This window comes from Anolis sagrei, chromosome 1 (genome assembly GCF_037176765.1).
Source record: "Anolis sagrei isolate rAnoSag1 chromosome 1, rAnoSag1.mat, whole genome shotgun sequence".
Taxonomy (NCBI): Eukaryota; Metazoa; Chordata; class Lepidosauria; order Squamata; family Dactyloidae; genus Anolis; species Anolis sagrei.
Genome location: NC_090021.1, coordinates 109,153,474 through 109,168,561, shown reverse-complemented (window position 1 = coordinate 109,168,561; position 15,088 = coordinate 109,153,474). Strand labels below are relative to the sequence as shown.

At 38.0% G+C, this 15,088-nt stretch overlaps 1 protein-coding gene across 1 annotated transcript in view; it reads right to left on the bottom strand.

The window, feature by feature from the left end:
• ELOVL4 (ELOVL fatty acid elongase 4) overlaps positions 1–15,088 on the bottom strand; it is a 56,333-nt gene that overhangs the window by 23,443 nt on the left and 17,802 nt on the right. Inside the window, exon 2 of the mRNA XM_060752955.2 lies at positions 3,244–3,431. Coding sequence (XP_060608938.1) covers positions 3,244–3,431 — 188 coding nt within the window. The remainder of the gene's footprint in view (positions 1–3,243; positions 3,432–15,088) is intronic.

The following is a 15,088-nucleotide window of genomic DNA, read 5'->3' as shown; positions in this document are numbered from 1 at the left end:
GGTAGATGGTGGTGGAATACAAGAATAAAGTTGTTGTTGTTACAAAACCCCTGATTTTATATTTTCCCCCCATTATTAATTTTTTACTGCTAGTGCCACGATTGTACAAAGCCACTCACTTCAAAATGAAGCTCTTAAGTGTTATTTTTGTTGTTGTTGGCAAGATTTGTTCAGAAGAGATTTGCTATTGCCTTTCTCTGAGGCTGAGTGTGACTTGCCCAAGGAGGCTCCTATATCCCTTCCCTTAAATTCTCCAGCAGCCTGTTCCTTCCTTATGATCTCAGTTTCCCAGTTCTTTGGTGTGAGTGGGATTGGGGATGAGGGGGTTTGGGCTTACCATAGTTTGCAATGTTAGACTGAACTTAGTGACTACCAAGTTGGAAGTTACCTATTACAACAGCAACACATGAAAAGCTACAGGTGCCTCAAGGTGCAGGTGTATTTTGGAGCCCAATAATAAGTCATTTCACATCATCATCACATGGGTGGAGTGAACAGAGGTAGCTTTCATGTGTAAATCAAATAGGTCATCTTAACAAGAGCAGTGTCATTTCCCAGCACTCTTCTTCCAAAGATCAAGGTACAGTTATGCACATTCATGCAAATAAAATATCAAGGGACAACTTCTGAAGGCACCTGGCACATTACTGACTGGCTGTTCCACATTCAAATTGTGTCCAAGCGAACAAGTATTTCACAATTAGCTTATGTGCTGCATACAATTTAGAACTGTCCCATCCAGAACTGAGGGAAGGAGATGGGAGTCCAAAGAACTGGGACAGCTGTGCGGATTGACCTACAGCACTGTGGAAGCTTAAGGTCTGGATCTTTCCAGGTGTCAAATTAATGTGGACGAAACTGGGAAATTTTCTTTGCATTAATTCACTTTTGGGCACCTCAGGTAAAAGAGGGACAGGTCCGACATTTTGGATCTGTCTGGAAGGGCCTTACCTGTAGCCTCCAGTGCCACTTCCCATGATAACCCAGAGGGCTAACAAATCCTCTGGATGAGCATGAGAATGGGAGTGGCACTAGGAGAAGCACAGCAAAGGAGGAAATAATAAAACAAAATTGCACCCTGCCTCCTACTTCCAGTAATTTCATTGTATCCAACTGATTTAAAATTTAGAATGTGTTAGGAATGCCCTGAGAAGTAGACAATGAAAGTGTGATACACAATTCTCTTCTGTGGGAAGACACACATTTAAATTGTCTAGTTCAATTTGAACACAATTTACATTTGCTAAATGCAAACATGTTATACAGTCAGCATCTCATATAGCAGGTGAATAGTGCTGGCACTTAAGTAAGTTGAACAGAAACTGAGGAAGCCTTGCTCTCTCCTTAGACCTCCCTGTGCCTACAAAGGGGCAAGAGTCTGAATGTACCATTGTAGATCACCATTCTCCAGATCTAGGGAGAGTGTTGAGCTGCAACAGTACACTCAGCACCTCATCTAAAAATCATTTTTTCTCAGCACTTTTTTCCAAAACACACTGGTGGAGAAAAGAACAATAAGCTCTAGAATTCAATTTTGGGAGAAAAGCAGCAATAATAACCACAATATCCTATTAATTGATTTCTATTGCTTTTAATGGATGATTTTAATTAAGAACCATTATTTCTGTTAGTGTAATACCATGATTCCCAAACTCTAGTCCTCCAGGAGGCTCGGCTGCTTCTGGGAGCTGAAGTCCAAAAAACCTGGAAAACCAGAATTTGGGAAACACTGTTGTAGTGGTCTGAGAATGGGCTTCAAATCCCTGCTCTGCAATAGACTGGGTGACCTTGGAAAAGTCACACTTTCTCCGAGATAGGCAAAACAAACCTTACTGTGATGAGTTTGGCTTAGGGTCACCATAATTTTGAAATGATTGGAAGCTCACAACATAAAAAAATGTATGATTCAAAAAGCAAACACATTTACCTACAAAGTTAACACAGTTTCAACATTTCAAGGTGTCTGTTCTATTTGTATGTTATAAAAGACAATCTCTCAAATAATTTCACTGGCTAGTCTTTGTACCATGAATTAGGGGTTAGTTCTGGAGTTCCCCTGGCCTACCCTGACTTCATTTTCTTAATTTTCTGAGTCAGTAATCCCAGATACAGATTTGCTTGAGGGCCTAGGAGATAAAATATACAGTGCTGAGACTGCCATACACTTTCACATAGTTGGTTAGCCTAAAAAACTTGTTCGTTTGAGTTCTAAAATTCAAGGAAGGAAAAGTTAAACTTCTTATTAGTTCTCCATATGCTGAAAATGCAGATTAGAAAACAGTCCACATCTCATAGTAAAATCCATTGCTATTACTGACTTCAAAGTAATTTTCTGCAATTCAAGCATGGACTATTCAATACTGCACAATTACTGCTCTTTTGCATCCAAAATTTGTTCTCCAAACAACACTGCAAATGGAACAGCTGACAGTGGCAATATCTTACCCTCCAACATTTCACTGTTGAAAACTGGTACCCCTGTGGTCTAGTAAAGTGTGGTCAAAACATTCTGCTAACATTTTGAAAGATGCTGAGCCATCTATTTTTACTGATGATAAGAATTTTGCAAAGATTCTTTATAGCTCTTTGAAGCATATTTACAGAAGCAAAGCGGACAATAGGGAGATTTGGCAGAAATTGTCTTACATTCCACCCATATGGAAAACTAATTTGTTGGAATTCTACTTTGCACAGTCTTGGAGATAACGGAATAACATCAATGAAAAACATATGTAAACATCCATTCAAAATATAAAAAAATGTAACGCTTTAAACCCTTAAGATGAAATTTCAAATAATCTTTTTCCTCATGTCAGTAGCAACTTGAGAAACTGCAAGTCGCTTCTGGTGTGAGAGAATTGGCCGTCTGCAAGGACGTTTCCCAGAGGACGCCCGATGTTTTGATGTTTTATCATCCTGTGGGAGGCTTCTCTCATGTCTCCTCATGGGGAGCTGGAGCTGACAGAGGGAGCTCATCCGCACTCCCCTTGGATTCAAACCTCCAATCTGTCACTCTTCAGTCCTGCTAGCAAAAGGGTTTAACCCATTGCACCACTAGGGGTAAATCGTATGTAGTTATCATTTGGGCTCCAATTCTACATATACTTGATTGGGAGGAACTTCCCAAACTGGACATACTTCAGAGTTTGCATAAATTTGTGCCAACATTAATAGAGAGGAGAAGGTAGTGAAGAAACGGTGGAAGAGAGAAAAAAAATATAGAGAGGAAAGTAATTGAGGTACCTCTTTGAAAATATAGAAGTTAAGTATAACCATGCCGAAGTTGTAAGAAACCAACAAGGAGCGCAACTGGAAGGGCTCTCTATTCTTCATCCATTTGGGTCCCAGCCAAACAATAAGAAGGTACACAGTGCTGATAGCGATTGTGGGAAACGGAGACTCCATTAAGGGCCAGTTGTCGACACGTTTATCTAGGAAAAAACAGACAGGAAATGTCTAAAAACATGTTTGAGCATTATACTTAAAATAACTTCATTTGAAATCAAGCAGGCTTTGCAGCCATGTGTATTCAGTGCTACCTGTTTCAGCCATAGTAGTGACTAGCCACTTCGGTTCTGTCCCCAAATCCCTTTTTGACTAGAGTAGACCAAACAATTTACTCATTATTCCATAACCAGTGAGCATGCTCAGTTCCCATTCATCTGTGGAGTTTTTTGGACCCTTCCACCTATTGGTTTTATGTTGGGATGTTTCTGCAAACTACAGGGTTTCCCATCTCAGGGTGCTTCCAGACAAGTGTCAAAATTCAGATCAAATAATTGGGTTTAAAAATTGTGCGACTTGACAGCAAGTCCAGACACAGATCTGACAGTCCCGGAAAATGGTCTTCCACTGTCCTGACACCTTTCTTAGTAGAGAATTTTACATGTCTGCAAGATGGATGGGGGACATCTGACGGAAGTTTACTTTTAATTAGGTTTTATACACGCACTTTTCAGCTGTTAACCCAATTCAGCCCACACTTTCACAAAACGTCATTTAGCCACCCCCCTTTTATCCCTGTTTAATCTGGGTTTTAGAGTATGTGTAGAAGGGCTTTCACTTAATACCTTCAACAAAGCACTCAGAAAACCAAGATAGCAATTAACCTGTAGATACAATTCGCTGGCCTAACTGTTTACAGATCATAGCTTTATTGTTATTGTCAATTGCTGTCAAATGTGATCCTCAAAGTCATCTTGCTATCACTGCTGTGCTCAAGTCTTGGAAACTGAGGACCATGGCTGTCTTGATGGAGGCTATCCATTTGTAATGTGGTCTTCCACGTTTCCTACTGTATTCCATCTTGTCTTTTTGAATGAATCTTATGTTATCATGATTTGTACAATAGTCTCAGTTTAGCAATCGGTTAGCTCTAGCTCCCCATGTGGGGACATCAGAAAAGCTTCCCACAAGGATGGTAAAACATCAAAACATCTGGGCGTCCCCTGGGCAACGTCCTTCAAGACAGTCAATTCTCTCACACCAGAAGCAAATTTTAGTTTCTCGAGTCACTCCTGACACAGAAAAAAAGTTTCATATAACCTTAAAGGGTTGAAAACGTAACTGTGGGGTCTCTTTAGGACAAAATTAGCCACAGAACTTCAGTAAGTCTGAAGGACTGGTATTAAGAAATTTCATAGTGACAGCCCTTTGGAAATCAGAAATGGACTGAATAGCTCCCCTCATTTCCTTTTCCTTGCTTTTTTAAATGTTGCCCCCTTTGAAGAATGGAAAGGGGAAAGAAAACTATAGGAGAAGCAAAAGGAAGTCTCAAGCAACCAGCAAAAAAAATTCAAAGAAATAATACTGCATTCACAAAGCTGTTTTTATAATACAATAAACTATGTTACATTAAGTTAAGTTTGTTTTTTATTGGTCTTTATTTACTTTTAGTTACTGTTATTTCAATATTAATGTCAAGTCAATACATAATGAATGGTACAGAATAGAATGAGGTATAGTATTAGGCCTATTTTAATAGTAACTCTCCAGCAACCAGAAACTACGTTGATCTGGCAATCTATCAATCCCCATCTGTGTCGGTTAACTAAGTCTACTGACTTAAGAAGAAACAGGATTTATGGATACGGATTCTAAAAGCTGCTATTCCTCATGAGATAATATATTAGTAGCTGTTGCAGGAACAATATTTCAGAGTGACAGACATATTAAAAACTAGCATGAAGTCGGACACACTATAAGGATACATGGCTAAGCCATTATGGCTCAAAGGTTGGTTTCCCAGTTAGAAGTCATGTGAATGGAAAAAGAAACTAGTAAACCTTATGGATCAATACCCATTGCTCAACATCACAAAGACGAAAGCCTACAAAAATCCCATTTAATCCATAAGTGAAAGTTTACAGCAATTACTGTCATAACAGATGCTGGCATCTAATCTCAGTAAGAATGGATATAATTTCTCTGTCACCTCCACCTCTACCACAGACTAGGCCAAAAGCTTTTGGGATCAGTTAGCCAACACAGATAATTACAACAAGATTCAGATTTCTGCCCAGGAGAACTGCCTTAAGGTATCAAAACATACACTATATATATATATATATATATATATATATATATATATATATATATATTCTCTTGTGGGAGTATCAAAGTAGCTTGTTAAGTTCTAATGACAGAACCGAAGTCATAAGGGAAAACTAAAAACGTGTACGTATCACTAATTTCAGAAATGACAGCATGAATTTGCACTTGGAAATAATACACTCAGTGGAGTTCACTCTTTGATAAGTGGCCAGAGGGTTGCAGTCTTAGAACAGTTGGTATAATTAATTATCTTCCTTAAAACAAACACACACCTATAAATAGTTGAGTGGAACATTGGAACAATATGATATAATGAGCAATTCTAGAAGAGGGAAACAGACATGTCTTTCCCACTAGTAAATGACTCACATTCTGCATTTTGTGCCAAGGTACAAGAATTCTATAGGAAAATAAAGGGAATTATTAGGGGAAAACTAGGGTTGAACAAGAAACAGTTTTTTACCCTGAAACTGGAAGGGGGAAATGGCAATAAAGATTGGGTCAAAATATATGTTGGCTGTGGCACAAGCTATGGTCTCCCTAGGATGAGAAATGCATACAAAATGGGACACATAAAAATGGTATGAACATTTAGCAGACTTTATGCGTCAAGATTATATTTTGGACAGGAGAAATAACTCTATCAGTGAATAGGTAAAGGTAAAGGTTTCCCCTGACATTAATTCTAGTCTTGTCCAACTCTGGGGGTGGTGCTCATCTCCATTTCTAAGCTGAAATGAGCCGGCATTGTCCATAGACACTTCCAAGGTCATGTGTCTGGCATGACTGCATGGAGCGCCGTTATCTTCCCACAGAATCGGTATCTATTGATCTACCCCGCTCCCTGAATTCGAACCACCAACCTTTCGGTCAGCAAGTTCAGCAGCTCAGTGGTTTAACCCGCTGTACCACGGGGGGGGGGGGTGAGTGAATCAGTGAATACCCCAGGGGAAAATGGTAAAGAAAATGGGAAGAACCAATAACCAAGGTAAAGGTTAACATAAAATATAAGGAATTGAGCCAGACAATTCTTACGATCCATCAAACAGAATGAATGATAAAGGAAATGTACAATTGCTACCGGAGGAAGGGGGTGAATGGGAGAGGGAGGGTGAAAGGAATGGATATAAGTAGGGATGAGAACGGTACGAATAAGGTTTAAACAACAGGCGACACCAGAAGAGAGCGAATATATATGGACGTTTTTCTTTCTTTCTTTCTTAGCTAAATTGATATATATAAAATAATAATATAATTTGTTATGTTAAAAATTCTCTTGTGAGGAATTGGGATTATGTTAAACCCTACTTGTGCAATCCAAATAAAAATAAAAATTAGAAGAAGAAAAAACAACATTGTGCATCTAAATGCATTTTCGATCTTGGTAGTCATTCCACCTAAGCACTTGCTCCTTTCAGTAGAATTTGCTTTGTGCTTAAGGCTGACATTTAAATTACATGCTGCTCTGATGTCTTCCTGGCTTAGCTTTAGAAAGTAAAATTTTGTTGTAATGCTGCTGGTCCTTTATTGCGACATTTATCACAAATCTTTTCCAGGTGCCAGCATATCATACAATAGATAGTGAGGGCAGATTGGCCCATGTTGTCAGCACGAACACATTCACATTCTGTTCACATTCTTCTTTTTTCCTCAGGTGAGACTTCTTCTCAGGCACTTTTGCCATAATTATCACCACTGATCAGCTACAAAACAATTGCACAAAAGCTCCTTTGCTTCTTGGTCAAAAAAGCCATATTACTCTCTCATTCTAAAGTTAAAGAGAATTCCACAATGGAGGAAAATGTGATAAAAATGTAATAAACACAAGTTAGATATAAGTATTTTGAACCTAGTGTACATCTTCTGGTCACTATACTCACTAATGCCATGACTTAGAGCAGACAGTTATTTGGGGAACTGAGAGGTCAAGAAAGATGGCAGTCACTTCCATAAATTCAGTAAGTCCCATTGTTTCCTATGAGAGTTTGGGCATTGGAAAATGATTCTGAGGAATAGAGTTTGAATCCCTCCCTACTGGATGACCTTAGATGAGCCACACAAAAGAAAGCAAGAATAACCCCCACTGAACAAATCTGGCCAAAAAACCCCCTATGATGATAGAATCACAGTTTATCTACTTAAGGTGTTATTTATTGCTTTGAGGGAAATGAACTCTCACAGGAACCCATCAAGCTTCATAAAGAAGAGAGAAGAAACATCTTCTATCTGCTGAATAGAATTCAAGATGGGCACACAAAAGACTGCTTATTGTTTCCTACTGAAAGCGCCTGGCCCTCTTCCAGCCTGGATCCTATCAGATGTGTTGAATTACAACAACAGTAAGCCTTAAGGTTTACTGAACTTTGGTCAAACACATCTGAAGGGATCCAGGTGGGAAAAGGCTATTTTCCTCCTCTTCTCCTACACTATCATTCCAACTCACCTTTGTGACCATTTCTGATTAATAACAAAATCCCTTAATTTTTTAAAAATGAAACATAATCTAGTTTGCACTAAAATTCCCATTACAATTGCTCATTTACTACAAAATTTCAGAATTCCTTATTCTATGCTTTCTTTGGGTGCTGAAACGGTAGACTGGAAGTGGACTTTTTAATGAGAAGGGAAATATTTCCTAACATGAGAGAACTGATGCAAGAACCAGTTTTTAATTTAAGAGACAATTCATTTGAGATCCATCTCTTCCGGCAGGCCTACCCAGCGAAGCTGAAGTTGTGAATTTTAATCTGTGTTTCATCAGTGGAATTTAATTTATATTTTAACTCTGTGTATCTCGTTGGATGTATTTTAATAGTGTTTTATCTCTTGTTTTAATGATGTTGTATCCTGTCTCGAGCTGCAGGGAGAGATGGGTAATACATTATTATTATTATTATTATTATTATTATTATTATTATTACTATTGTTTATTAATGGTGAACTGTGCAAATATTATGAGCCTGAAAGTATCTTTTGGCACTTCTTAAAAGTGTTATTGTAAAAAAAAAAAACCCTGGTCAAACCCCCCTGCTGCAACCAAAAATATAGTAATGAAAGGTTGCAATTGTTTCACCAGCTGAAAACAGCACTAAGCAGAACAGAACTAACTTCTTGGAAGAGAAAGAAGAATGAATCAACCAACCATGTCTGAACATTATTTTTAAGCTATTTTAAGATGATGAAAACAGGGAAATTTCTACAATCTTCCTATCGATATACAACGGCTTCCTCCAAATGGCCTCATGCTATTCTCTTTCACGACTATGGAATTATGAGACAAATTTGTAATCTGCCTATTTCCACTCTTTCTAATCTTTGAAAGAGTTGCATAGGATACATAGTAAGAGAACACAGAAACCTGTATTGCTTTTTTTCTGTGTCAGGAGCAACTTGAGAAACTGCAAGTTGCTTCTGATGTGAGAGAATTGGCTGTCTGCAAGGATATCCAGATGTTTTTGATGTTTTACCATCTTTTTGGGAGACTTCTCTCCTGTCCCCACATGGGGAGCTGGAGATGACAGAGGGAGTTCATCCACACACTCCCCGGATTCAAACCTGCAACCTGTATTGCTCATGACACTTGCTTTTGATTTATAGTTATAATTAGTGTTTAATTACCATGATGTTTTGTCTACAGGTTATGTTGGCATTGAATTTTTGCCATTAGTATGTTGTAAACCACCCCAAGTCCTCCCCCCCCCCCCCGGGGTGAAAAAGGTGGTATATAAATATAGTAAATAAAGAAATAAAGAAACCACCTTTCCCCCCTCAAGCACAAAAAAAGACACTGTTTGGGATGTCTCAACGAAATGAATGAAGAAATCTAGTGTGATTCTTTCTGTCCAGCAACAACCTTCTCCTGAAATACAGGATTCCACAAGAGTAGCTTGCTCATTTCTAAGAGCCAGACACAGCTTCTGTAACAGTGGTTCTCAACCAGTGGGTCCCCAGGTATTTTGGCCTACAACTCCCAGAAATCCCAGCCAGTTTACCAGCTGTTAGGATTTCTGGGAGTTGGAGGTCAAAACATCTGGAAACACACAGACTGAGAACCACTGTTCTATAATGTCAGATAGTTGGGATTTGTGTATATATGTGTATATACGAAGATAGAAGGTCTCTCCCCCCCCCCCCCCCGACTATCCCATTTGAGCACAACATTGCCTTTAGAAATACACAATGGCTTGGATTCAACAGAGCCCATCCTCCAATGGAATGCCATCTGTCAAATGTGGAATGCATGTCTCCTCCCCAAGACTCCTAAAAAATTGCATATGAGGTCATAGACAAGGAAATTGTGTTGTGGAGGTAGATTGACAGCTTTCAGAGGAGCTACTATCCCATAATATTTTTCACAGTTTATACATTGATATTTACACAGACACAACTGGAAAATTTAACTGACATGCAAGAAAAGATGTATACAATACATTCTATTATCATTTATGTGCTTAAACCCACATGTCCAAAATTTGAAAACAGGCATTCCACTTTTCTCAATGGGTCCTTCCACACAGCTCTATATCCCAGAATATCAAGGCAGACAATCCCACATTATCTGAGTGTGGACTCAGATAATCCAATTCAAAGCAGATATTCTGGGATATAAGGCTGTGTGGAAGGACCCAATGTCTCTCTAAAAGGAAATTACTCCAATATTTATTATTCCGGCTAATCTTTATTTTTTTTAACTAATTTTTTTTATTTTAACTAAAATCAATAATATGCTCTATGTCCTAACTCTATGGTGTTGCTGTGAACCTCTCAAATTTCCTTATCTATGGACCCTTCCACACAGCCATATAACCCAGGATATCAAGGCAGAAAATCCCACAATATCTGCTTTGAACTGAGTTATCTGAGTCCACATTGCCATATATTCCAGTTCAAAGCAGATAATGTGGGATTTTATTCTGCTGTGTAGAAGGGTCCTGACATTCCAGTGTTCTCAGATGGTCCTCATACTGAAGGTGTAAAGGAAGGTTGGGAATATCTTGAAAATCCTGGTAGCCTTAACCAACATTGCCAATGATGACAGTTACAATTAAACATCATGTAGAATAATATGTAGCAAAATAGCAGGGGCACAAAGTATCATTTAGCAAATGCTCGGGGCCCTTCCACACAGCCCATATATTCCAGTTCAAAGAAGATAATGTGGGATTTTATTCAGCTGTGTGGAAGGGGCCTATGTGCTTTTCACATAGTTAAAATTAACTTTATTTACACCATAACATTTACCCCAAAACAGAGGCTCAAGGTAGCTTACAAATTAAAACAGGTGCCATATAGCTAAAAAGATACAAAACGTTAACACTAATACATAATTAAATGATTAACAATATTAAAGGAATTTAAAACATACCACGAGGGCTGTGAGTTTTGTCATCATGGCATCAGTATATATATTTAAAATGCTCAATTGCCTGAAAGCATTAAAACTTTACAAAACACCATGTTTGTGGCATGACTTAATTTTGGAATACATCAGCAACAGCAAGGAAGCACACACAAGGCACAGATTTTCCCAAAGTGGAGAATGAAAAGAAATCACCTGAAAATTGAACACAGTGTAATGTATTAAAATGTAATATTTAATTTGCACAACAATGTGCATTCATATCAAGTATCCAAGTACTGTAGTATCTTTCCCTTGAAGGAATACTACTTGTCAGCAGAATGGATTTTTCTCCTTCAAAATAGATCAGGGGAAGCCGCAGTCGGAAGGAGAGGAAGGGAATGTTGTGCATGAACAGAATGCCATTCACACAACATTAGATACAACTCTCAACTTTCAGTATAGCTAAGGAATATATTTCTTAAAAACCAGTGCATAAACTTTAAATATCCATTCATTTCAATGACAGGGGTGCAGACATAGAACTTTTCCCCAATAAAACTGATAAGATTTTAATGGGCTACGTGAAATTTTTGGTTGGATCATAACTATGAATTGTATCCTGGGTATCCTTTTCATTGAGATTGCACTTTCTTCATGCTAGCTTTGAGAAACATTATTATGCTTTTAAATATTGTAGCTCTTTATAATGCCCATGTGATCATATATCCTGTTGGATAGGTATTTCCTTGGTTACATTTCCATACAAAAAACAAATTAATTCCTTAGCTATAAACCGCTACTCACTAATTCATCTGGGGAGCCTTACCAAGTATTAATAGCGGTGACTGCTATTTTCAGCGCAAAGGCACTTACAGGGACAAACTAGCACATCCTTCTGTCCAATCAGCATTACTTCTTTTGATGTCTGCAATTGCATTACTAAGAGGGAAACATTCGCTGGGAGAGAAAAATCTTTACAGCCATTTCAGGGAATGCTTTTCTCTGGACTCGCTTTCCAAGCCTTAAGTACATTTCAGAAAATTTTAAATGGACATTTCAATTTAGTGTCATCTGATTGATATTATTTATAGGATTGCATGAAAAGAGTTGCATGTATTTTTTCTCACTCTCCATTACTTTTGTTGCTCCACTGAAAGCATTTTGGCAATTAGGAAGAAATTACCGTTTCTTATACTAGTAATTAACAAGCTTTCAAATTGTGAATAACAAAGAAAGATTATGAAGAATCCTAAAGGATTCCTGAAGAATTGGCACATGGACACATTCACAAATCCAGACATACACATATGTAATCAGTATCTGTGAAATATTTTATTAGGCTTCAGCTAGCCTATTTAAAATAACCTCAGGTATGTTTATAGTAATTTATATAATTAAACTTCAGAATAAATGGGTGTGATTCTATGTGAAATAACAAGAGGCAAAGATTCACATTTTATGTTTTAAGCTCATCCTCTGCTGAGTAACTCACATGAATGAGTGTATCATTCATTCAGGAAAAAATTACAAAATCAGCTTACAATCTTTTATACTAGAGCCAACAAATTTGAGACAAATACCAAGGCTCTTCTGATAAGAACAACTCCAACATAAAATGTGCAGAATACTTAGACTATTTAGGATGACTTGACATGATTGCCCTCGTAAATGTGACCTTTCACCTATAGATGAGCATGCCTATTTTTTAAAGCTCATATAACCTGCTTTTTCCATTTAAAACATTTAAAACAGCATTGCAGCATCTTAAACACTAATAGATGGATTATGGGACGTGCCACTATAAGGCAGAGCCCACATTATCAGACACATCATTCTCAGTTGGCATATGTGCACATATATATGTGAACACAATGTGACATGGGAGGGATCACCTTGTGGTTGGTGACACAGCTGCCATAGCATTTTTAGGGCTATCAGGATGCTTTTTGAATGAATGAATGAATTGTTTATTGTACTAGCCATAGGCCATGACATCAGTAAAATACTAACTTTATAAACACTTTCCAATATAAACCTTAACACGTAACAAGAATTAAAACTAAAACAAGTTCTTTAAAATTATGAAAGCAGAAACATGACAATAACAGTGTCTGCTTTGTGTCATTCCAAACCGTGCTTTTTGAAATCTAGGGTTTTTTGCCACAAATATTTATAAGCAGTTGAAATGCTTGTTTTTCTTTTCATCCTTCGTAGCTATAAGCCAGTGGATAATAAGAGAAAGAGAGAGAGAGAGAGAGACATAATAGTATCTGTATTTGAGCATAAAGTTACAAGGCATTTATATTTTTAAGATTAGCCAGACATGACAGAAGCTGTGTCTACATTTATTTGAGCAATCCAGGGTAAACCACTCCAGAGCATCCCCAGAGAGTGGGGTTGAGGATGCATTGGAGCCATAGCTCCACAAGGTGATCCCTCCCATGTCACATTGTGTTCACATGGCTAGATGCCCTGGTGTGACATCACTAGAAATTATACTGGCAGCAAAGCTCTGTAAGGTAGCTGGCCAGTGATGCAATGTTGGCGCCATTAGGGTTGTGGATAGTGGGTCAGGCTGTTCACATGGCACTGTCCATACTTTCAAAACTCTGGGATCACCTTAGAGCTTTCACTTTATTTTGGTTGCGTAGACACAACAAAAGTCAAACTGGTTTGTGCCTCCATTCTTCTTCCTTGACATGGTTCTAAGTATGGAAGCTTCCGCTTCTGTTTTAGATTGTCTACTGTGGAATGAACTGACAAAATCCTGAGATGTGATCAGTTTTGATTGTGATTAATAAAAACAAGCCAGCTTTATAAAGTATAATTTTGAGTTATCATATTTCCACTAATCAGATGTGAAAACACAAGTTTCTAAATTACTCCTCATGGCCACACTAGAGGAATGAGATGCGAAAGAGTGCTCAAAAAGCAAGGGTTGATGCATTTTATTAAAAATATAAACAATGGGCCCAAAGACTTTGAAACTTAAGAAGTAGTGATAATTGAAAGCAACATCTTCTTAGCTTTGATGTGATAGTTTAACATCCACATTGTGATGACAAGGAGGGAGAGAGAAGCTTATAGGTTGGACCCAATGTAGTGGAGATGGCCTTCCCCTAGAATAGCTTCAAAATGGTTGAGATGGGATACTGTAGTGCGGAAAAGGAATCCATCCAGTTGTTTCTTTATCATGCATTGGATGTAACCTTACATATTCCCAATCAATTCCTAATGGCATATAATCAAAACCAGCACAGCCAAAAATGGTATAAGGAAGATGAATGCAGATATTGCCTATTGGGTTATGGCAACATTCTGGAAAGAATTCCAGCTTGAATATGCAGTCTATTAGAGATACGTTTCAATATCTCCTAATGCCAGTGCTGATAAGCCTGCTGTGAAGCAAGCTCTAATATGAGGAACATGATAGCAGAAATGAGCCTGCTCATTTTGAAGATTAAGCCCCATTGTACATTTCTTTCTAATGAACCATTTCAAAGGAAATAGATGAAGAAAACAATTATTATGGATATGTCTGGTTCTGCAAAATTAACAAGAAATCACTGCAATCCAAAATTCTGAAATGAACCCAGTACCTGAATAGCTGTTAGTAGAATAATGGAAAATGCAAAATAAAGAGAAAGAATGTAGAGTTTCAAATTTCATAGAGTTGGAAGAGGCCACAATAGCTATCCAACCACCTGAATTTGTCCAGCATTTGGAGAAGCATAACTATAAAACATGCTGGATGGCACAGTTAGGCTGTAGTCTATTTTACAGTTTCTAGGACAGGAACATCCCAGGTCTTGAGACATAAGGATGGTGCCTGTTGATGACATGAGTCCCAACTGATATTGCAAGTTGGTCTCTGATTATGTCATGAATCAAGAACCATCAAGCATCAATCACAGCTGCACCATTCAAAACAACATGTACAGAAATATTTCTCTGCTTGGAAACTAAGATTTCCAAATACTGTATTAAATAAGAAAACCCACTTTTACCAGTTCAATTTTTAACACTTTGCAGGCACTGCTCCCAGATTCGAACCACCAACCTGTCAGTCAGCAAGTTCAGCCGGTACAAGTGTTTAACCCATTGTGCCACCAGGGCCTCTGTTTGTAACTATGAGTCATACGTAAGTCGGATGTTTGTACTTTGGGGACTGCTTGTAAAACTAAAAATAATCAC